Consider the following 22,560-nt stretch of genomic DNA (forward strand, 5'->3'; position numbering starts at 1 on the left):
ACGCGCATCTCCCGCCAGACCAGCCCAGCCCCGAGCCGGGCGAAAGGCGGGGAGCCCCGGGCCGGGCGCCCTCCCTCTCTCTCCCTCCCTCCCTCCCTCCCTCCGCGGGGCGGGGCCGGGCGGGGGGCGGGGCGGAGGCTTACCTGGGCGCCAATGGGCGGGCGCCATGCAAATAGCCCGCTCTCCGGGACGCCCCCCGGGGCAGCCGAGAAGAGCGCGCTAGAGCGGCGGCAGAGCTCCGGAAGGCCTAGAGGGGACCGCTCGGTGCTCTGGGGGGTCGGGAAAGGCCTCGGCGCGGCAGGTGGGGGCCGGAGCCCGGGCGCGGAGCCGGACTTCCCCGGCGGGGCCAGGCGGCCAGAGTTTCACGGAGCCTCGAGCCTTGCCGGTCCCAGGAAGAGGGCGCTTCTGCCAGGCGCCAGCGTGCGAGGCCTCCTCCGAAGCAGCTCCGGGCCCGCGGGGATCTCTCTTCTGGCCCCGCAGCAGAAGAGGCATCGCTCTCGGCCCAGAATTCGCTTTCCTTGCCGGAGGCTCCGAGGCCCCCTGCTCCGGTGGTGCTTCAAGGCTTGGGCTGCGCTGGGCAGGCTCCACAATTTGCAGAGCAGCGAAGACCCCCCTCTCCTCTGCCGAGATGGGGAAGTTCAGGGAATTAGTTGCATGAATGCGCGGGGGGGGGGGGGAGCCAGCCATTCCTCGACTGGAAGGTGCTGAGATACTGACCGGCCCGGGTCTCCTCTCTCAGTAACCCCCGCCTAGCCCGACACTCGCGCACACACACACACTTGAGGTGACATCCCTCAGTTTCCTTTGCACCGAATGATGTGTCCAGTGGGGAGGCCAAGCCTTCCATTCCCCCCCCCTCAAAGCATGCTGGAGCACAGGTGCAACGGAGCCCTGTGCTGATCAGTAGAGAGAAGGAATGGTGGCACAGGGCCCTATTGCCATCACACGGAGATGTTGGGGTGTGCAGTTAGAGTCTGTGGCAGAAGGACAACCCTCTTTGATCCAGATTATCTGCACCTGCCCCAGACTGGAGATTATGCTTTATTTCGACCTTTCCAGAGCTGGCTTTTCACAACTAGGGATTGTCGTCGTTTCCAGTGGACAACTGCCCAATCGAGGCAGGTCTGGTGAAGCTGAGGCGGCTTCATCCAAAGCATTGGGGAGGGTTCTCTGCATGCTTAGTGCTGGCTGGTATATTCCTTCTCAGACTGTTCATCTGCGCCCAGGTGAGTTTTTCCAGCCCCAGAAGCCATGGCAGGTATGGCTAACATCTCATGTTACTAAGGTTTGCTGTTATTGTTGTGGCAAAATCCTGGAAACTGTAGTTACTTAACTTTGTCTCCCTTCACGATAGCTACTGCAGGCATTTACTAAGAGGTTTTGCCCTTTTGTTGCTTATGGAAGGCTCTTTGGCGTTGGATTTCTAGGTGCTGCAACATATAGCCAAGATAGGCAGGGCTGGAAAATGCCTTCCTTGCCATCACCTCTGCCTCCTGTTTATTCTGTTTATAGCCTGCTTTTTTATTCATAGCAGGACTCTCAAGGGAGTTAATAAATACAGTAATTGTGTTAGTCTAGTTAGTATAAAAAGATGGACACAGTGACGCTCTTCAAGCAATCAGCAGGCAGACATGCAGCTCCTTGCCTCCTCCCAGCACACCTGAGCCCAGGGCCATAACTGCAGGCAGACAAGGGGAGAGGAGCCATTTCTCGATCTCTGGATGCAGAGCCAAGCCTCCCAAAAGGGGCTGCAGTCAGACATCACAAGGAAGCCTGGCTAGTCTTGGAGGGGAGGAGACAAGTCCTCCCCCCCCCCCCAAGCTCATCTACTCCAAGGTTGTGAGGTGTGTTTCATAAGCCGTCGCTTGGAGTTAACTTGTTTCAAACAAATCTCAGTTATGAATAACCAGTTTGTCAGTTCTGAACGACATGATAATTAACCAAAATGGTAAACAAGAGCTTCTGAGCCCCCCCCCCCCCCGACTGTGCCAGAGAAGGAAGGCTAGTGCAGGAGCCCTGGAGAGGCCAGGCTTCTTCCCACCACAGTGGAAATGCTTTAGCTGAAGAAAAAGGAAGGCCCAGCACGGTCCACTTCTTCCAGATGGATCAGGCCAGCTGATTTGCTTGGTTTGTTGACTTTGTGGTGGTGGTCCATGTTGCAGCGGCCTTTTGCCTCCTGGCATGTTGGCATTCAGCCAATGGATCACGGAGAGCAGAATCCAGCAAGACCAAGACTTGTCATCAGCAGCAGGAGGAAGACATTCACTGACACAGCTGGAAGGTAACCTATGGACATAAGGATATGAGAAGGGCCTGCAGGACCAACAACCTGCTCTCCCATTGGCCAACTGGAAGCTGGCAGGAAGCCCAGAAGCAGGACCTGCATGGAGCAGCACTCGTTGCATTGGGGATTCCCGACAGCTGAGATTCAGAGGCAAGCTGCTTCCCACAGTGAAGGTAGAGCAGAGCCATCAGGGCAAGGAGCCACTGACCCTCCAGGAATTTGTCGAATCCTCTTTTAAAGCCATCCAGGTTGCTGGCCATCACTGCCTCCGGTAGGAGGGAGTTCCTAAGCTGTGTGAAGAAGGATTTTCTTTTCTTTGTCCTGAATCTTCCAACACTCAGTTTCATTGGATGTCCACAAGTTTCAGTGTTGGGGGAGAGGGGAAAAAGCTTTCCTCTATCTACCTTTCCCATGCCATGCATAAGTTTATAAACTTCCAAGTCAATTGATAAAGTAAGTTATGGTTTATGGTAAAATTTGTAAAGTTTTTTTTCTTTGTGAAAAATTAATTAAAAATATTTTAAAAGCAAACCAACTTCTATGCTACACGGAAGGCGTGAGGATCACCGTGTTCCACAGAACCTTTGAGGCCCAGATATATGCAGGGACAAGGATGCCTATCCTCCCCTCACTCCTTCCCCAGATTGGTGAGGGGGGAGCAGTCTCTTTCCTCTCAGCTCAGTGCTAGGGCTGGGATATGGATTGCTCCCTCTCCCCTCCCAGCCCAGGATCAGGGATCCCTCCCCTCCAGGGACCCTCAGGAGTAGCCAGACACATTCATTAACAAAAATTCACATAGGCTTTTAAAAGGACATTGTGTCAATGGTGCGCCCAGGCTCCTTTGGGAGAAAGGGTGGGATATACGTGGAATGAAAGTAATGATACTATACTTAGAAATGGCAAAAATGGACAAATCAACTGAACTGATTCAATGGAGAGCAGGGAGGCTGTGACATGCTCACAGTGTTGAGAGACAGGCCTGTTTTGTCAATTATTGGAATGACAGAAATGCAACTGTCATATAATAAACTAGTATGCTGACACTGGGCATGCTGGATATAGTCCATGGGTCACTTCTCCCTGCTGCAGTGACAGGAGAGGGCGGGGGGGGGGAGTCCATGGGGCTTCTCAGACTCACCTGCACCAGAGCACTGGGAAGCCCTCAGGCCCTGCAGGGCCTCCACAAATGGCTCCCCCAGCCAGGAGATGGCCGTCCTCCTCGCCCCAACTGGCACAATGGCAACGGTGGAGTCCCTGAAGATCAAATCTTTCCCTTTGAAGGCTGCAGAGTTGAACATTTGGAATCCATTTTCATTGTGGTCGCCAAAGAAGTCCTGAAAGCCAAGCAGAGGTCCCTGGTTACACCCAGGAGCACCTCTCCTTTTGGAGCGGGGGGGGGGCTGAGGAGCTGCTGCCTGCCAGAGTTTGCAGAGAGCAGGCAGGGGGGTTCCCAGCACCTTGTGATTCCTAGCACCAGAGCGGGGAGAAGCAAGAAGTTCGCTACACTGGGTTGCCTTGTTTGGCTCACTATTAACTTAATTCCAAAAGGTGAATATGCTTCGAAATTATGCTTCACAACTAGATGGACTAGAAGAAATTGGGGGAGCTCTGACCTTCAGCAAACACTGGCTGGTTGCTCTGTCACTGCCATTGTAGTGCTAGGCTTACACCATTTTAAAATGATACTGTTCTAAAAAATACTATGCTGCATTGCTTTAAGTTGTTTTGTTTTCCTCTAACTTCAAAATACCATTATTTTCTGAGAAGATAGCATGCTTTCAGTGAAGCTTTGTACACCAATAAATTGCTTTCTATTATCATCTTGAGTGTGGTTTTTATCACTGGCCGTTTAGGGAACTTTTTAATGTTTGATTTTTTTTCCTGTTTTTAATCTGGAGCCACCCAGAGTGGCTGGGGAAACCCGGGTGGGTGGGGGGCATAAATAAATTCTCCTTCTCCCCCCCCCAGTGAAAATGTGTGCGCCAACCAGGAACTGCTCAGGTAAGCAACTAACACTTTTAGTGGGTTACAGGTAGGTAGCCGTGTTGGTCTGCAATAGTCAAAACAAAATAGAATAAATTCCTTCCAGTAGCACCTTAGAGACCAGCTAAGTGTTATTGGTATGGCTTTCCTGTGCATGCATACAAAAGCCATACCAATAACAAACTAGTTGGTCTCTAAGGTGCTACTGGAAGGAATTTTTATTTTGTTTCGACTTTTAGTGGGATTCCTTTTTGTGATCTTATCAAGTGTTGTGTTCATTCCTTTTTGTTGTCTGCATTTTAAACTCTTTTGAAATTTCATGTAAAAAACCCCCAGAGAGGTTCAGATCATATTCTTGGGATCATATTTTTGAATGAGACAATTTATACTTTTCAAACATTCCATAAGTGCTGGAAATATAAATGGATAGTTTTACTAGCGTTTTGCTTTGTAGCATCACAGATGAACCTAATCTGTACTCCTGAATCACAGGTTAGTCCTCACTCGCCTGGAGGCTCCTGGGCCACCTCCAGACCAGAATCCTTCCCACTCACAGCCTGCAGTGCTGCTATAAATATTTACTCAAGGAGGAGGCTGAGTGCTGGGTGACGCTGCAGTGCTCTGATTCCTTGGATTTTTCCATGAAAGTTTAAACATAACCAGCAACTCCGCTCTAAATCTTTCAGCAACAACCTTTGCATTGTTCATTCCCCCCCCCATCATTCATCTGCCCCTTCTCCTCCATTACTGAAACCTTTTCCTGATTTTATTTTATTTTCATTTCATGCTGACGGCACCTAGATGCCCATTTACTATTTTCACACTTGAAGCTTATAAAAAAAATCTTAGCAAAAGCCAAGCCAAGCTACTGAGAAATCCTGCTGCTCGGCTGTTCCACAATCCTGCTGTGACCATGTTGATCCTATTCTCATTTCTTGTTCACTTGCATCCAGAAGTTAAGCTCAGACTGGGATGGCCTATCTAGCAGGGATGATGTGGTCTTGGATTTCCTGCACTGCCAGGTGGTTGGACTAGATAACCCTTGAGGTCCCTTCCAACTCTGTGGGGCGAAGTGGGGTGGGAGGGGTGGAGAGTTTCCTATGAGGGTCCATTGTTGGAAACAGGGTTGAGAAAGTGCATCAAAACCAAGCCCACAAATCTCAGGAGCAGGAAGGGTGGGTGGTGGAAGGGGGCTTCATTTACACCCTGCCTTTTTGTTTGATCCTGACCCACAAGGGGAGTGAGCAGAAACAGAGCAGCTCAACACAGCGACAAGAGTTAGGGCTTTAACACTCTGTGTTGGAGCATTTATTTTGCCTCAGAACTTTCCCCACGAAAACCCACTCTTTAGTGCTCAGTCAGAGCAAATGTCAGTTGGGGTTTTCTTTGGATTGCCGTTTGCTCCAATTGAGCTGTAAAGAGTGGGGTTGGGGGGGAAGGCTGTAGATCAAAAAGGGGGTGTGTGTTTGGACACAGAGCATTAAATTGTGGGCCATGCCTGCAAAGAGCGGAGGAAAAGGAAGTGTGGATAAGCCCCAAGTTCAAATAAACCAGCGGCAGAATAAACTACCTAAACCACGTGAAAACCAAACAGGGATCCAAGAACTAGCAGGGACCTCCCTCCGCTGTCTGACCTTGCATCGCCACCAGGGGTCAGAGTGCCAAGGGGTGTCGGGGCCCCTCCTGAGAGCACCAGGCTCCTTGCTGCCAGCCTGGCCTCTGCGGGCAGAATCACCAGAGGGAAGGCAGACAGAAGGAGTGCCTGGCAGTGCTGGATCAGGCCAGGGGGGCCCACCTCCCACTGGCACCCTGGTGCCCAACAGGAAGCACAGCAGTGAGGGAAAAGAGCGCCCTCAGGAGGATGAAGACGACGGTGGTGCCCTCTTGTGTTGTCTCTCTTCTAAGCCATAAACCGGTACCTGTGCAATGTTCAGAAGTCCAAAAACAGCCAAAGCGTTTGTGTCTGGGTGGACCATGATGGCGTGGGCGGGCACCTGTCCCCAATGACAGTGGGCGAACTGGCTAACTTCCGCGCGGGCACCATTTGGGCACAAGAGCTGGAAATCCCCCGAGCGCAGCTGGGAGGCCCAGGAGCCCATGTTGTTCCCTGGAAGGACAAAAGTGCTCAGAGAGTGGTTTCAAGGAGAGGGAGGGAGGGATCATAAAAGACAGGAGTGGGCAACCTACCATCTGTGTTTTCAAAGACTGTGGAGTGCTTGACAAAGGCCACATCGCCTTTACCCTCAGCTAAACACCTGCAAAGAACACCAAGAGGTTGACCTGTGAAGCAGGGGGCAGAAGGAGCTCCAGCAGCAGCAAAGCAAGGCATGGAGACCCCCCCCCCCCCCCGCAGGTGGAATGGCCAGTGGCAGCCAGGAGCTTTGGCTGATGTGAACAGCTTCCGTGGTTGGTTTTGTGGTTGTGGGCTGAGAGGAACCACGTACATCCCCCCTTTTTCTGTACTGAAAACACCCTTCCCTGCTGCAATCAGTGCCATCTGACTTGGACAACACATGCGCCGCTCTGTCTCAGGGAATGCCCCCTGCTCACACCCCAAGAGTCTCTGCCCAGAGCCTTCCGGGTGGCAAGCAAGAGGAAAGAAAGACCCCCTCCGGTCTCCTGCCAGGCACTTGAGGCTCAGGCCAGCTGGCACCCCCTGCCAGTCCCCGTTACCTGAAGGCTCCAGCGTGGCCATAGTAACGTTCTTGGCTGCTGGCATTGCACTTGTATTTGCCACTGAGGTCCCCAATGCAGAGCTCACACAGGCTGTGCAGGTAGCCGTCTCCCGGGACTCCAGGAACGCAGCTGCCAGAGAAGAAGGTGCTCACCGCTGGAACGAGAGGAGGAGGAAGGGGGCGAAGCCGGGCATGAGCCCATGAGGGCGCGGTTCAGCAAGGCCAGGAGGGGCCCCAAGAACAGCTGGGCCCTCGGAAGGAGGGACTTGGAAGGGGCCCTGGCTGGATGCATGAGGCTTCATCAGGTCCTGGATGAACCAGGATGAGGGCAGAGCTTTGGGCCAAACTCTGACTCACCTGAGAGGCTGGTGGGCCACAGCTCCAAGGCAGAGTCCCTGCTAGGCATGCAGAAGGTCCCCGGCACAACCCCAGGCAGCGCCAGAGAAGACTCCCTGCCTGAGACCAGGAGTGGACTAGATGACCCCAGGGGCCCCTTCCAACTCTACAATTCGACGGTGCTGTGAGACTCCAGAGGGCGAGTTCTGTTCAGCCCAGGCAAGACTGAGGGGTGGAGAGCACTGGCCTGCTTCAGCATCAGGTGGCGTCCTCTGCTGGGCCAGAGGAGGCCTCAGCACCTGCCTTAGCTGGCCTGGTGGTAGTGACCCCATGACCCCCTCGGGGGGGGCAGCCACACGCAGGAGCTGGGAGAAAGGCGGGGGGAGAAGGGGGGTCAAGGGCCCCTCCACCCTTTGCCCCCTTCTCTCTCTCTCTCTCTCTCTCCAGCCGAGGTCTGTGTATGCCCTCCATGTCTCCTTTGGCCCCAAAGGGTCAACCCAGAGTCCCAAACAGCAGCCCCCTCCTGCCCCCCTACCTTTGGGGATGTTGCAGCCCTGAGGGCGAATGAACCCCTTCTTCAGCAAGAGGCCAATGGGCATCTTCCACCCAGCCATGGTCCCATAGCCTGCGTGGCAGGACTTTCTTCCTTGCAGCTCGTAGATGGTGAAGGCGTCATCAGCCACCCGCCTCACAAGGGCCACTGCATAGTAGGTGCTGCTGGTGTCCTCATCTGGGGGGGGGGACACAAAAGACACCCTGAGCCCCCTCTGCCCCCTCCTTTAGCTGTTTAAAAGGGGATCTCTAAAAAAGAGCAGCATTTTGGACAAGAGCTTGAAATGAAGGGGTCAGGAAAGACAAGGGGCACCATAGAGGGACAGGGATCATTTCTGTTTACACAGCGGAGGGTCGCCCGCCCCCCCCCCCGAGACACACATGCTTCCCTCCTTGGGTCCTCCTTGTTCAGTGACTGTTGTCTTAGAGGAAAGAGGAAGAGCTGGGCAAAGACTGGCAGCCAAAGTGCCCCGCCAAGGCACAGTACGAGGCTGGCAAGGCAAGCCCCTGCCCCAGTCGGGGTTACAGGTGGGCAACGTGTGGGCCCCCCCCCAGCTCTTGAAGGACTCCTTTCTTATCCGCCCTGGCCAAACCTTCTGGGGCCTGCGTGACCCAGGAACCTGACAGGTGGCCCACAACTGTCCTCAGGGGAGCCCAGCCCCAGTACAAAGGCCAGAAGGAAGCCCTCGGCTTGTGAGCCCCACGGGGCAAGAGAGCAAGGGGGAAAGGAGTGCGGTGGGTCTCCTGTCTCCTTGAAGATCAGCACTTGAGCACAGTCTGAGCCAGAAATCCGAGGCCTCCAGGCTCTTTATGTCTTCACTGCCAATCACCAATTGCCCCGCGGACCTTTGCGCTTGGGGGCTCCTCCTGGAGGCCTGGAAAGGTCCCTAGAGAACCCCTTGGTTCAGCCCTGTGGTGCCCAGCTGGGCGGTGGCCACGTTTGTGGGCACTGAATCGCCAGCCAGTCGGCCACAAAGCAGCTTGCACACAAGGGGCCTTCAGTCCTGCCAGCCTCCTCACCTGCGTAACGCTCGCCAGCAGCTGGCACCAGGCCGTATGTCTCCCCGGCCGTGTAAATATCCTCTCCGGCCAGAGACACAACGTCAATGTCTCTGTTCTGAAAGGAAATCAAAACATCCTTTTAAGACCCGGCTGAGTCACGTGGGGGGGGGAGCGGAGGTGCCTGCCTGCCCCAACGCCTGTCCCCAAATGGCCCCCATCTGCACTGTCCTGTCTTGCTCACAGAAGGAAATGGATGCAGAGGGGAAGGCTGAGACCCAAGGGGGGGGGGCAGCAGGAGGTGGCAAGGAGAAGCCAGTCCAGCAAGCCCTCCTGTGGCCTGGTGGTCTGTTCCCCACCAGATACGTGACACCCATCCTGCCCTCTAACCCATCTGGGCATGGCTGCCTGATAGCTTTCCTTCGGCTTAGTCCATGCCCAGATGCTCCCATCCCTCGGCTTCACTCCGTCTCCCTGAGGGCTCCCTGAGCGCAAGCCATGAATTCCAGAGTCCCAGTCTGAAATCACATGGCACATGCTGGGAAGAGCTTCAAGAGGGTAAAGAGCCATTCAGCCGTGGGCGGTGGACTTCCTCAGAAGGTAGTGTTTTGAGCAGAGGTTGGATGGCCATCTGTTGTGGATGCTTTGAGCTGAGATTCCTGCACTGAAGGGGGTGGACTAGAGGACCCTCAGGGGTCCCTACAATTCTAGGATTCTCAGTGCCCAAAGGACCACCTCGGTGCCCATGCCAGGCTGTGAAGGCAAGACTCGCCAAAGGCTCTTCTCTGGACGCCAATGACACACCCCCCCCCAGACCTCCACCCTGGGATTCATTGATGGTGGTGCTCTGGGCTTCACCTGCTGTTTTGACCCAACGTCTTTTATTGGTTCTGACAGGTGCAGGTTTTGTGATTTTTTTTAACGTTGTTATTTGGCTGCTTGTCATTATTTTGAATGAATAAGGCAAAGGGCCGGCATGACTTCCTTTAGTAGCTCTGGTGCTCCTGGTCAGGTGAGAGGGATTTGCCCCTGGAGGGATGCGCTTGGGAGGCTGTGCGTCCAAATGGCCCCAACCCCCAATGGAAGAGGAGTGGGGAGGAGAAGAAAGGCCCTGACTGACCCAACTGCTTCGGGGCCGCTACAAACTCTCTCAGCCAAGGCACCGATTCTGCTGTGTCCAGAATGGATGTGGAGAACAAGAAGGAGCAGCTGCCAGGAGCTGGCTCCCCCTGCCTGCCCCCCACGGCCAGAACAAACTCTTGGCTCCCGTGGCCAGTTGCCCTGGTCCTGGGGGGGAGGGAATTAAGCCCCATCCATCACCAAGGGCAGGAAGAGGGAGCTGTTGCCCAGCCAGGGCCACAGGGAGAGAAGAGCAGAAGGATCCTGGCAGAGGATCCTGGGCAGCTGCCTCCCCTTCCCAGCACTGTCTGCCCTGAATGGCAGACATGGCTCTCCCGGGATTTGGGGCCAGGCCCTCCCACAGCCCCACCTGGAGTTGCCCTCTGGGATGGAAGCTGCAGGCAGAGGCCTGAGCTGCTGCCCGTCCCCTGCTGACCATTTCCCAGCCCCCGGCACCCCCACTTCTCCCTCCTGCCTTTTCTCTCCTTGGGGCAGTGCCTCTCTCTTTTATTCCACCTGTCTGTCTCTCCACCCCCCCCTTCATTTGCCCTGAGCTGCTTGGGAGACAATATTTGCCTGGAAAGCAGAATGAAAATAGAACAAAGAGATACAACAGACCACTGCCACCCCAGGCCAGGTATTCTCATGCAGCTAGTCCAACAGCCTGCTGCCTGCCTGGCAAGCACCCTGGGAGGAGACCCCTCCCCATCTCCCTGACGGCCACCTGAGGTCTGCCAGGTGCCCCTGGGCCCTGCCAGCAGAGGGCAGCAGCAGCAGCAGCCCCCAGGCTAACCCACCACGCTGGGCACCAGACCTGGATGTGCTCCATGCACTGCTCAGGACTCTCTGCCGAAACACACTGCAGCTCCGGCTTCAGCTGCTTGTCCTTGAAGGCGGTGGCCATCTGGCTGCATTTCCAGATCTCCTCTGTAGACAAGACGCACCAGCGCAGGAAGGGAGGCAGCCCTGTAGCCCCAGAAAAAAGAGCGGCTGAGGACATGGCAGGCCCACAGCAGGCCCAGCTCCCAGGCAAGCAAGCCATGGGTCAGCAAATCCCACGCTGAGGGGGGCATGACTGAGATCCTGGGGGTCCCTGTGCAAAGACACTGAGAAGAAACTCTGTGCCTGCCATGAGGGGGGAAAGGACACCAAGCTGCAAGTGCACTCTTCTCAGAAAGGCTGCCATCAGGCAGGTGAGATGTTGTCTAACATGTCCAACACTCATCAGAAACACCTGGAGGGCCACAGGTTAAGGAGAGCAGAATGTGGGGGGTCAGAGCATCTGGAAACAGATCAAGGCCCTGGAGCACATGGACCTTGGGCAGGAAAGGTTCAGGAAAGCACCCCCAAAACGGTCAGAGGGGTGCCGCCACTCCCTTACGAGGGAAGATTGCAGTGCTGGGGACTTCTCTAAAAAGTCCCAGAGGCAAGGAAGAAGCAGCATGATAGAAGTTTATAAAATTCTGCCTGGCATTGAGCAAGTGGAATCATAGAATCATAGAATCACAGAGTTGGAAGAGACCACAAGGGCCATCGAGTCCAACCCCCTGCCAAGCAGGAAACACCATCAGAGCAAAGTTTCCTCCCTCTCTTCTAACTGTACAACTGGTGGACCCCGCCTGAAGCCGAAGATTGGAAGGCTCTGGACAGATAAGAGGAAGCCCTTCTTCAGGCAGCACAGAATTCCCCTGTGGAACTCCCTCCCGCAGGAGGCAGCTCTCACTACGAAGCCTCCTTGACCACAGGCACCCAGGCTAGTTTGCCTGCCCCGCCCCATTGCTGACCCTCTGCCCAGCCCTGGTGGCTCTTTCTCCCAGGGCCTGCCCTCCAGCCAGGGGCCACCGCTCTTCCTTAGAGAGCCAACCCCCAGATGCCCCATACTTGTAGGGTCACAGTCCAGTCCCCGCACGACATGCATGTACTCTTCCCCCAGCCAGGCCTGGTAGGACTGCCCCACAATGGGAACCAGCTCCATGGTGGAGTCTTTGAAGAGAAGATTCTTTCCATCATAGGCTGAAGAGTCAAACATCTGGAAATCAGCACCTTCGGTGTTAAACCTTTGCTGCAACAATGACAGAAAAGGAAGTCTCTTCTTAACAGCACAATCTCCCCCAAGTCTGCAACTGAGGGAGAAGAGCCCAGAGAAGCTCAGCACCCCGCCTTCCTCTCCATCTCTGCAGAGCAGGTGACGCTGGGGAGATGCAGCAGGCCGTCGGGGGGTGGGGTGGGCACCCCTCATCTCCAGTCAGGCCAGCAGCTGAAGCAGAGGCCGGGGAGGGGGCCGGGGAGCCAGAGGGACCCACCTGCCCCTGGCTGAGCAGCTGGAAGATGAGGCTCGCATTCGCGTCCTCCCTGGCCACCACGGCGTGCGCAGGGACACGGGCCAAGTGGCAGGACCTCCACTCCGTCACGGCCGCTCTGCTGCCATCCCGGCAAAGGAGCTGGAAGTCCGTGGCCTGAAGCCCCGGCGGGATCCACGAGGGGGCAGCTTGGCCTGGAAGGCAGAGCAGAGCACAGGCAGTGACCCACACAGGCCGGGGACAGCTCCCCTCCCCGCTCAGTCCGCCTGCAAACCAGGAGCACCACTGAAAGGGAGACCACAGGAAACTGCGCCAAGCTGAGCAGTTTTGTCACTGTTCTTGCTTCATGCCTTTGCGTTCCATTTATTTTAAAAACTGCCCCCGGAGAACCATTAGCAGAAAGGCCCTTGTGCCTTCCCCAGGTGAGGTGTCCCTTCTCACCTAGAGAAGCAGAGGGAATAACTCCCTCCTGACCCATAAATCCAGTGTTGATGAAAGAAGAATTTGTGGAAAGGGAGTTAGTGGCCCCTCTTCGGTCCCTCTCCCAGCACCTGGCACATGCCTGAATCTTCACCCAAGAGGCCACCTGCTCCCCCTGGCAGAAGCTGCGCAGGCTGACTCACCCTCGGTGGCTTCGGCGACTGTGCTGTGCTTCACAAAGGCCACCTCCCCTGCTCCGTCCACCAGGCACCTGAGGGGAAACCGAGGCACAGTCAAGGCCCCACAATGGCTGCAGAAGCACAGCGTGGTGAGAAGCTTTTGGCTGCTGCTCCCAGGAGGACCCTGAGTGAGGATCCTGCCCCAAGCCTGCCTCTGCCTCTGCCTGCCCCACTGCCTCAGCCCTAAACAAGTGGGGCAAGAAGTCAGAGACGCCCATTTGCAGGGGAGCAGAGTACATAGGAGAGGGTCAACCTGAGCTTCTCCTATGGTGTATTCCTGTAGATCATCAGGACATGAGTTGGAAGGTTGGCATAACTGAATATAGCAGGATATCCCCATTATGAACTTTCTTGACCCTGGTACTAGTCTGATCTCAAAGACATGTCCTGGAAGACATTGAAGAGCATATGTAAATCTAGCCAGCAATAAAAACTAATCAACACCTTGTTACGGAAATAACGGGGGGGGGGGTGCACATCTTTAAAGTTAAATGTTAGAAAAATTATGCCTGAATGTATCCTTTCAACTTGACCGCTCAGGGAAGTTACCGTATTTTTCGCTCCATAGGATGCACTGGACCATAGGGCGCACCTAGTTTTTAGGGGGGAAATCAAGAAAAAAAATCTTATTTCCCCCCAGCCACAAAGAGCAGCGTACAGGCTGCATGCAACCTCTCCCTGCCGGGAGAGGCTGTGTGGGGCTAAAGAAGCCATAGCCCCGTGCAGCCTCTCCCTGCCGAAGGGGTTGCGCGCGGCTATGGCACAAGCCAAGGCAGCCAGCGGGATGGATCCCCCTCACTGTTTTGGCTTCCTCTTTAGCCCCGTGCAGCCTCTCCCTGCCGGAGGGGCTGCATGCGGCTATCCCTGTGTGCACACCGACCCCTCTCGCTCTCCAGGCTTCAGCGAAAGCAACACAAAGGCTTTGGAGCGCGGAGGGAGCACTCTCTCTGCGCTTCGGAGGCTTAGCGTTGCTATCGCTGAAGCCAAGGAGCCTGCATTCGCTCCACAGGATGCACACACATTTCCCCTCAATTTTTGGAGGGGAAAAAGTGCGTCCTATAGAGCAAAAAATACAGTACCTAGCTTTAAAAATAATATAAAATCAACTCCCTTGCCAGCTTCCTCCATTCCAAAGCTATTTTCCCCTTGAAAAAGGACTCCAAGAAGTTCCCAGAGGTGACAATTGCTGAGCTGATTGTTGGCCAAGGAAAGCCAAATCCCATCACCAGACTTGCCAAGGGCCAGACATGCAAAGGAAGTTCTCTTGTGCTTTGGGTGGTGGGACTTCAGAGGTCTTTGCCTAGGCTAATCTTATACCTGAGTCTTGCCCTGCCATGTCTGCTTATGCTAATCTTGTACCAAGGACTTGTCTGGACATGTTTGCCAAGGTAAAACTAGTGTAACCCCTGTCTACCCCTCCCCTTTTGTGACATGTCAGTGATGTAGCAATGATGCTGTGTGAACTGTATTTTGGGATATGGTGGGAAAGTTTTAAAAGTCCTTGTCACCCCATCCTCAGGGGTCAAATTTCCTCTTTGAACCTGTTGCGCAATAAACTTTGGTCTACAGCTATTTCCTCCGGTTGGTGGCTGGACTCCTTCCTTTATTCCGCCGGGACCCGCGGCCTCTGCCTGACCAGCTGGGGGACTGAGCAGCCTCACACCTAGATTTTTCCGTAACAACCTGAATGATTGCCACTTTAGCGCAGGGTAGGGTTTGCTGCCTGCTTCAGTTGCAGTGTTGCTGCCTGAAGCAGCATTGATATATTCTGTTACTTCCATGTCATATAATAAGCCAAGCTTTCTTTATTCCTCAGCATTCCTAGATTTCCAGGGAAATGGCCCCACTCTCTTGTGGCCCAAAGGTACCTGAAGGCGCCCATGTAGTCGTAATATTCCTCATTGGGGCTCAGCTCACATTTCCCCCGGCCGGTCCCGTCTCCTCGGCAGAGCGCACAGAGGCTGGCTGGGAAGGCGTTTCCACTGGCTCCAGGGACACAGCTGGCACTGAAATAGTTGCCCACGGCTGGAAGAGAAGGAGGAGTGAGGGGCTGGACCCACAAGCCAGGCCAGAGCAGCCCCCGCTGCCGCTCCGGGCCCCAGGGGAGAAAGCAGCTGGAGAAGCAGCCTTGGCTGGAAGGAGCTCTGAAGACAAGGAGGGACAGCCCCCCCCCTGGCCCAGCTCAAGGGACACCCCTGTGCAGCTCACAGCCAGCCAAGGAGCCACAAAGCCCCACATGCACACACAACCCCCCTTTCCCTCTGCGCTGAGCACAAACCACTGCTGGGGAGTGAGAGTCCTCTTCTGTGTGTGTGTGTGTGTGTGTGTGCAACTGAGTACATCAGGACCCAGCATGTTCAGGGCTCTGCAGGTGATGCTGTGTGCCTTCCCGACCCCAACACACACACACACACACACACACACACACACACACACAAACTGTGGGGTGGGAAGAGAACCCCCTCTCTCTGGGACTTTTGCAAAGCAAAGCAAGGCTCTGGACTTGGCAGTTGCAGAGAACATGGTCAAATTCTGCACACAGAAACCTCCTTTGGCAGGACATGGGGGTGTTCCTGTGCCAGCTGCAACCCAACCACAACCCCAGTCCAGAATATTGCATAAATGTACGGACATCTGCGCAACTGCTCAGAGGAGCAGTTTGACTCTCTGCAATTCAGAAGCTGGTGGCACGTCCTCAACCAGCCCTTGGCATTCAGGCCTCACCTGCAGCTACCTCGCAGCCCATCACCGGCATCCGGCCGCTGTCACGAAGAAAGCCAATGGGGACGTTCCAGCCGGCTGTCCTGTTGATGCCCGTGTGGCACGACTTGGTCCTCAGCAAGCTGTCGATGGTCAAGCTGGAGTTTGCTCTCACAACAGCCACTGCATAGTAGGATGTGCCAACATCTGCACAGGGATGGTGGGAAGGGGGCCTGTCAGTCTGAGGAAGGCCTTGGACCTCCAGGGCCTCAGCAGGATGGCACCCTGGAGGCCACTGGAGCCCTGTCCAGACAGCATGGGTTTTCATGCACACAGTCACTTGGCTGTTCCCCACATTTGAACCGTGCTCAGTGCTTGACTTCGCCTGCTGGAATCAATTGCTGCTGCAACTGGGAAGAGCCGTCGCCCAGGTGGCAGTGAGTGAACTGGATTTGGCTCAGAGAGATCCTGCCTCCCAGTGCTGGCCTTGCTGGACTGAACTGGCCAAGTCACTGAGTTCCTCCACACAAAATGAAAACACCAGTGCTTCTCTTTCCACGCGGGTGCTGTGAGGCTGGATGCAAGGAAGATGGCTGTGCATACAGATTATGTGGCACTGATCTTCCCCCCAGCACCCATGTGTTATCAGCAGAAAAGGCATTTGTGGCACACAAGTGGAGCAGCTGCTGGGTCCTGCCTGAAGAGAGGGACGGATGCTGGCAACAACTCACTTACCTTGGCCATAGGCTTCTCCCACCACTGGCTTCAGGTTGTATTCCTTTCCAGCCTGATAAATGGTGCCGCCATCCACGGCTGCCACATCCGCCACACTTGCCTGTCAAGGAAATGGGAGGGCGTTTTAGGTACCTGCTTGGCAGCCCCTTAGGAGGGAAGGGAGTTGCAGGCTCATGCCAAGAGACCCCTCTGCCCAGCCCAGCCTCCCTCCTTCAAGAATTTGGTAAGAGGGTAGCCATTTCCACCAGGCTTCCTCATAGCCACCAGCCCCCAAGTTTCCCTGGGGTCTCATTGAAGCCTCTGAAGGTAGTGTGAAGGTAGAGAGAGAGTTAAAAATAAGCTGAGACCACATAGTGGTCATGAAACAAGAAAAGAGTTTACTAAAGTGGAAAAAAATATGGATTTTTAAGAAAAAGAGGTGCAGCGTGTTTCCCTTTGGAGACAAATAGCAAAAGAGAACCAATGAAAATGCCCCCATTTTCCCTGGGCTAAACATTCCCTCAGCTCAGCCGGCTCTCTGGGGAATCCTGCTCTCAAGTAGCAACCCTTGGTTTGCCAATCCTGCAGCTCTCGAAGGTTTTCCTTCTCTCTCATGCAGAGTTCCACCTTGAGCTGCCCAACTGCCAGGATGACGACATCTGGATGCAACCCCCCACCCCATCATCGTGCTGTCAGTCACAGGCTCAGCCCAGGGGATACAGAAAGCCAGAGAGCCTCTCAAACAGGAGACTGACCTTCCCCACATCCACAATGGGGTTTCACCGCCTTGACCTATAACCCCCAAGGAACCCCCAAGGAAGGTACGTCACAGGCAGCAAGATATGTCTGCCCATATCTCACACATCTGCACAACAGCCCTGGCTAGCAAAGTTCAGTTCCTGGCCAGAAGGAGCTGCCTTCCTCCTGGTGGCTGATCCCAGATCCTGCCCACCTCATAGTCAGCCATTTAGCAACAGGGTGAATACCCCAGGAAAGTTTCGGCACAGCCAAGCCACCAGCCTAGCCTGGCCTTGCTGATGTGCCTGAGGGAGGGAAGGAGGTGACCGAGGGGGAGCAGAAGAAACAAGGATTCAAAACATGAGACTGGAGGAAGAAACAGAGGCAAAGGCCTCACCCTGTGCTCTGCACACCTGCCTGCCTGCCTGGCAATGAAGAGAAGCAGCAGGGAGGAAGAAGCCCGCCGCTTGCCACTTTCTCCTTCACAACAGCTGGGGAAGCCCATCTCCCAACCTCCCTGTCTCTCTCTGAGACAGCATCAGCAAAGCGCAGCGCAGCTGGCATCAGGCTGTCGGAAGGGGAAGCAGGGCAGCCACTGAGTGCTCAGGACACAAGCCCAGCAGCACCTCTTGCTGGGGTCCCCAGCAGCTCCTAACACATCCATAGGATGGTACTGCCTGAGACGCGGGTGGCGCTATGGTCTAAACCACTGAGCCTCTTGGGTTTGCCAATCGGAAGGTTGGCGGTTCAAATCCCCGTGACGGGGTGAGCTCCCGTTGCTCTGTCCCACCTCCTGCCAACCTAGCAGTTTGAAAGCACGCCAGCGCAAGTAGATAAATAGGTACTGCTGTGGTGGGAAGGTAAATGGCATTTCTGTGTGCTCTGGTTTCCATCATGGTGTCCCGTTGTGCCAGAAGTGGTATAGTTCAGCTGCCCACATGACCTGGAAAGCTGTCTGTGGACAGACACCGGCTCCCTTGGCCTGAAAGTAAGATGAGTGCCGCAACCCTGGTCACCTTTGACTGGACTTAACCGTCCAGGGGTCCTTTATCTTTTTACTGCCTGAGAAAGAAGAGACTCTACACCCGAGGGGACAGGCAGGGCCAGAACTTCCATCCAGTCATAGCCAGAAATGTTGCCTGCCTCCCCTCCCCAACCCCAGACCCAAGCAAGTTAGACTTACATTGATCATTGATATGCAGTCGCTGGCTGAGACGCCTCTCACACAAGACAGCAGGGGTCGAATGCTGGCCCTGAAGAAGGCTTTGCTCATGTCGCTGCACTTGGCAAGCTCTTTGTCAGAGACTGTGCACCAATTCAGCTGGTCCAAGGCAAAGACTGAAAAGCACACACGTGCCAAGTGAGACAGGGAGGAACTGCTGGGGATGAGCAACTGGTTTGTGTCCCTGGGGATCGCTGCTCTGGAAATACTCAGGGACCCCTCAGAAGAGCTCAGCAGCAGCAGGAGGAGGAGGAGGCCCCTCCTAGTCCAGCTCAGGGAGGGTCCCAAAGTGCAGCCCTCCTGTAGGACCGGAGCAAAAGGGCAGTGCTATAATAATAATAATAATAATAATAATAATAATAATAATAATAATAATAATAATTATTTTACTCCGGCTATCTTGCTGGGTTTCCCCAGCCACTCTGGGCGGCTTCCAACAGAATATTAAAACAGGATAAAACATCAAGAGTTAAAAACTTCCCTAAGCAGGGCTGCCGCCCTCTTGCTGTCTTCAGCAGCTGACATCCAATGGCACAAGGCCTCCCACAGGGAAGAGAGAACCCAGCCATCGGGGCCGGAAGCCACGGACAGCCTTCTCCTGCAGGAATGCGCTTCTCTGTCTCAAAGGGTGTCATTTCCACGTGTCCATCTGGCCACGAGGGGCTGTGCTGGGCCTCCCCAGAAGGGATCTTTTATCCCAGACACAGGGACCCCATGAGACAGGAGCCAAGCAGGGCCTACTGTTCAGCTTGGCCCATGTCACCTGGGGGCAGAGGGGTGGAGCAGGACCCTGGGGGGCACAGACCCTGGGGGGCACAGACCCACTTCCACCCTTTGCTTCTGAAATGGCTTCCTCAGTCAATTTCATGTGGTGAATATGGGTGGCAATTTACCACCCATGGTCACTTGTTAAGCCTCCAACTTTCCTCCTGATGTGGCAAATCCCAGGTGCCATCATGTGAGGTCGTATTCAGTTGTCCAGCAAGAGAAAATGACCAGCAACATTTCTTCAGGTTCTCTTGATGATGGTAAAAATGATGATAGGAATTTGGCCAAAGTAGTGTTTGCAGGTCGCTCCGTTTCTGTATCTTTCTGTCCCATCTTTGCAGAGAAGATAAAAGCTGAGGCCACCTGGTCCTTGCACAAATGGACCAAAGCTGAGCAAAGCCAAATCATTTAGTTTCTACATACATAATATCTCCTGGCTTTTTCCCTGGCAAGATTCAAAGTGGCTCTTTTCTCCCAACTCAGCATTGTGTGGAGAACTACAGCTCAGACTGCCGCCGTATTTCCACAAACAACATTCCCATCAGCAGTATTAAAACGGGGGTCCCACAGTTGCTAGAGAAGAGCTGGGTGGCCTGGGGCCTTTCTGCCATGGGTGGGCAAAGAGGGGACGGACTTTCTTGCCTTTCCCCCTCCTGAAATATCAGTTTTTGCTGCTGCCTTCAGCAGGATGGCTGAACGCATGGCACCTCCTGGTCTCTGTCTATGGCCCGGCAGCCTCAAGTGCTTCTGAAACTCAAAGCTTGTAGCAGAATCTTGTAGTTCAGTACAGTTCCCCAAACCACAATTTGCTCTTGTAAGACTCTGCTGAATGTGGGGATGGTCAATACGGGTGGCCTTACGGAGGACTGGAACAGAGAACTGCACACAAGGCAATGGCAACCCACCCTGACAGCTGCAAGGCCTCCTTGGACCTCAACCTGCGTCTTACCCTCCCTAGGCTTGTTTTCCAGGCATCCTGGACGCCAGCTGCCTCTGTCCAAAGTGCATGGCAGCTGCCCAGAGTGATCAGTAGGATCAGCACTCAACGCCCTGCCTGGCCTTGCCCCGCAGGCGCCCTTCCCCATATTGGCCTGATCCTAGAAACATTTCTGAAGTCTTCAGGGGTCCACGCTGCGCCCATTGTATGCCACTGTCCTGGGATTTGCTAGAGGGACAGCGGAGCTGGACCTGCGTGGCTGACCTGGCAGGACTGAGCAGCTGCCCCAATCACTATTCTTGGCCAGAGGGCCTTCTCTTCCCTGGACACCTAGGGAAGGGCTCCTTCTGTCCGGCAGCACACAGAAAACAAAATGTCTCCGATCTGGGACTCCTCTTTGGGACGGTTTGCGTGAACCGTCCGTGAGGGCTCTGCCAGAATCCACATCCCCTTTGGACGCCTTCTCTCTTCTTCTTCACTCCTTTTTCACTCTTCCCTTTGATTACATGTCTGGTCTCCTTAATGGTATTATGAATTCAGCTGCTGCTATTTTGTTTCTTAGCTCTTAGTGTTTGGGTTCATTAGATGTATTGTTACAAAAATTCTATAAAGATCAACCAACTGTGCATAAAGCAACAAGAAGAGGTTCCTGTCAGCGGCTTTGCAGCTGTAGGACTGGCTGGAACTGCAAAGGCCATTTATTTGGGCTGGGGGCCTGTGGGGGTTTCTGGCCATCTCTGCCCCCCCCCCCGGCCTGCCAAGAAAATGGGTGATGTGGGACGACCATTTCCTCATTTCCTGAGAGAGCTGGTTTTAAACGGACAAGCTCCTGGAAGCCAAAGTCTACCCCAAAGCAGGAAAAACAGCAGCCACTGCCCTAGCGGGTCCTTTGCTCTTTGGACAGGCCCCGCTCCGAGACTCCCACGGCTGAACCAGAAGGGGGACCCTGGCAGGGTGCTCTGCCAAGGAAGAGTGGGATCGGGCCCTTGCCTCACGAGAGAGTACATGAGTTGGTATTCCTGCCAAATGAACACTTGGGTCATCCTGTTTGGATCTGTGCATCAGCCAGAAGGGCCTGTTCCCTCGCTGGGGTCTGATCCTGCTGGGCAGAATCTCTGGGGCTGCTCCCTCCCAACTGCCCTGTCGTGGCTAGGAATTGGGCCATGCTTAAGCTAGAGAGAGGCTGTGGAAACCCCAAGAGTGGCAACCAGCCCTAAAAAGCCATGGGGTGCCTAAACCCACCATGAAATCTTCTGGCCCAGGCCCTTCCCCCCACCTTGAGAATTCCCAAGAAGAAACTTCCTTCTCCATGGAATCTGACCCTCAACAGCGAAGAGAGTTTCAGCCTACCAGCTTGAAAGCAGAGCAGAAGGGCAGAAGGACGGGCAACACTCTTCATGGTGGAGGAAGGGAGCTCTCTGGAAGCTGCTGCTCAGCCTTCTCTCTTGGAGTCCTCTCTGGAAAAGGAGGCAGGCAATGCCACCCTGCACGTCCCCACCTCCAGGGGGAGGGGGGAAGACTTTGGATCTGGCAAGGTGAATGACTGCCTTCAAGGAATGCCCCCCCCCCACCTGGCAGTCAGGGGACAACAGAGCTTACCATTGCTTCACTACCACCTAGTGGCTTAGCCGATTAACAGCCCGTGCAAAGGCATATCCTGGAAGCTGCTGCAGCCTAGTGGACCAGCAAGGGCAGGAGGGGCTCCTGGGACCCCTGGGCAGCCTCCTCTTCTGCAGCAGATGCAGACAGAAAAGCAGCAGGCAGAAGAGGCAGCAGCTACCAACCACTAGATGAGCACCGGGGGTCCCAGACGGAAAGCCAGCCTCTGCTTGGAGGAAATTAAGGCAGGTTCAGCAGCTGGGAAAGTGCGCAGAACAAGAGAAGAGGAAGGAAGTTCAACAGATGGTAGCAGGAATCTCCTCTACCACAAGATCCCAGATAGGTGAGGGATCCCCCACCCCACCCCGCCTCTGCTGCTTAAAAGCCTCCAGTGAAGAAGTCCACCAGTGGACTTTGACAGTGGAATTTGCTGCCAAGGAGTGTGGTGGAGTCTCCTACTTTGGAGGTCTTTAAGCAGAGGCTTGACAACCATATGTCAGGAGTGCTCTGATGGTGTTTCCTGCTTGGCAGGGGGTTGGACTCGATGGCCCTTGTGGTCTCTTCCAACTCTACGATTCTATGATTCTATGATCACCTTCTGAGACTGAGTCTGCCTCACAACTGGTACCAGCATGAAGGTCTTTGTGATGCCTAATTCTGTTCCTTGTGGTGTGAACCTGATGGCCCAGATCCTGCCCTCTGGGCAAAAGGAAACAAGCCCTTTGGGTGGCTTTCCTGGTGCTCTTAACCATCTCTCCCCCCCCCCCAATTCCTCAGAGGACACTTCTCGCCACACCTTCCAGACTGTTGACACTCTTCTTAAACTTCTGTGTTCAGAATCAGACAATCTAGGTGAGGTCTAATCAAAATGAACCAATGGCACCACATGCCTTCTTACAGTCAGGAGACTACACATCCATTAATGCAACCTGGAACTGCATCAGACTTTTTTGCTGCTGCACTGCACTGCTGGCT

At 54.6% G+C, this 22,560-nt stretch overlaps 1 protein-coding gene across 1 annotated transcript; it reads right to left on the minus strand.

Annotated features, from left to right (window-relative positions):
• Nucleotides 1-1,850: 1,850 nt before the first annotated feature.
• On the minus strand, nt 1,851-21,965 carry MELTF (melanotransferrin). The gene is made up of 16 exons (XM_082224142.1): nt 21,337-21,965; nt 18,243-18,397; nt 16,343-16,442; nt 15,632-15,814; nt 14,776-14,932; nt 12,872-12,939; nt 12,252-12,442; nt 11,830-12,010; nt 10,763-10,914; nt 8,851-8,947; nt 7,814-8,008; nt 6,941-7,097; nt 6,455-6,522; nt 6,187-6,374; nt 3,423-3,618; nt 1,851-2,274 (listed from the first exon to the last, which is right to left on the minus strand). Exons 1-16 carry the CDS (start codon nt 21,383-21,385, stop codon nt 2,204-2,206), a joined length of 2,208 nt encoding a protein of 735 aa, XP_082080268.1. The 5' UTR covers nt 21,386-21,965; the 3' UTR covers nt 1,851-2,203.
• Between the last annotated feature and the right edge of the window lie 595 nt (nt 21,966-22,560).

The sequence above is a fragment of the Podarcis vaucheri genome, assembly GCF_965113315.1.
Source record: "Podarcis vaucheri genome assembly, chromosome: 5".
NCBI classification, from domain to species: Eukaryota; Metazoa; Chordata; class Lepidosauria; order Squamata; family Lacertidae; genus Podarcis; species Podarcis vaucheri.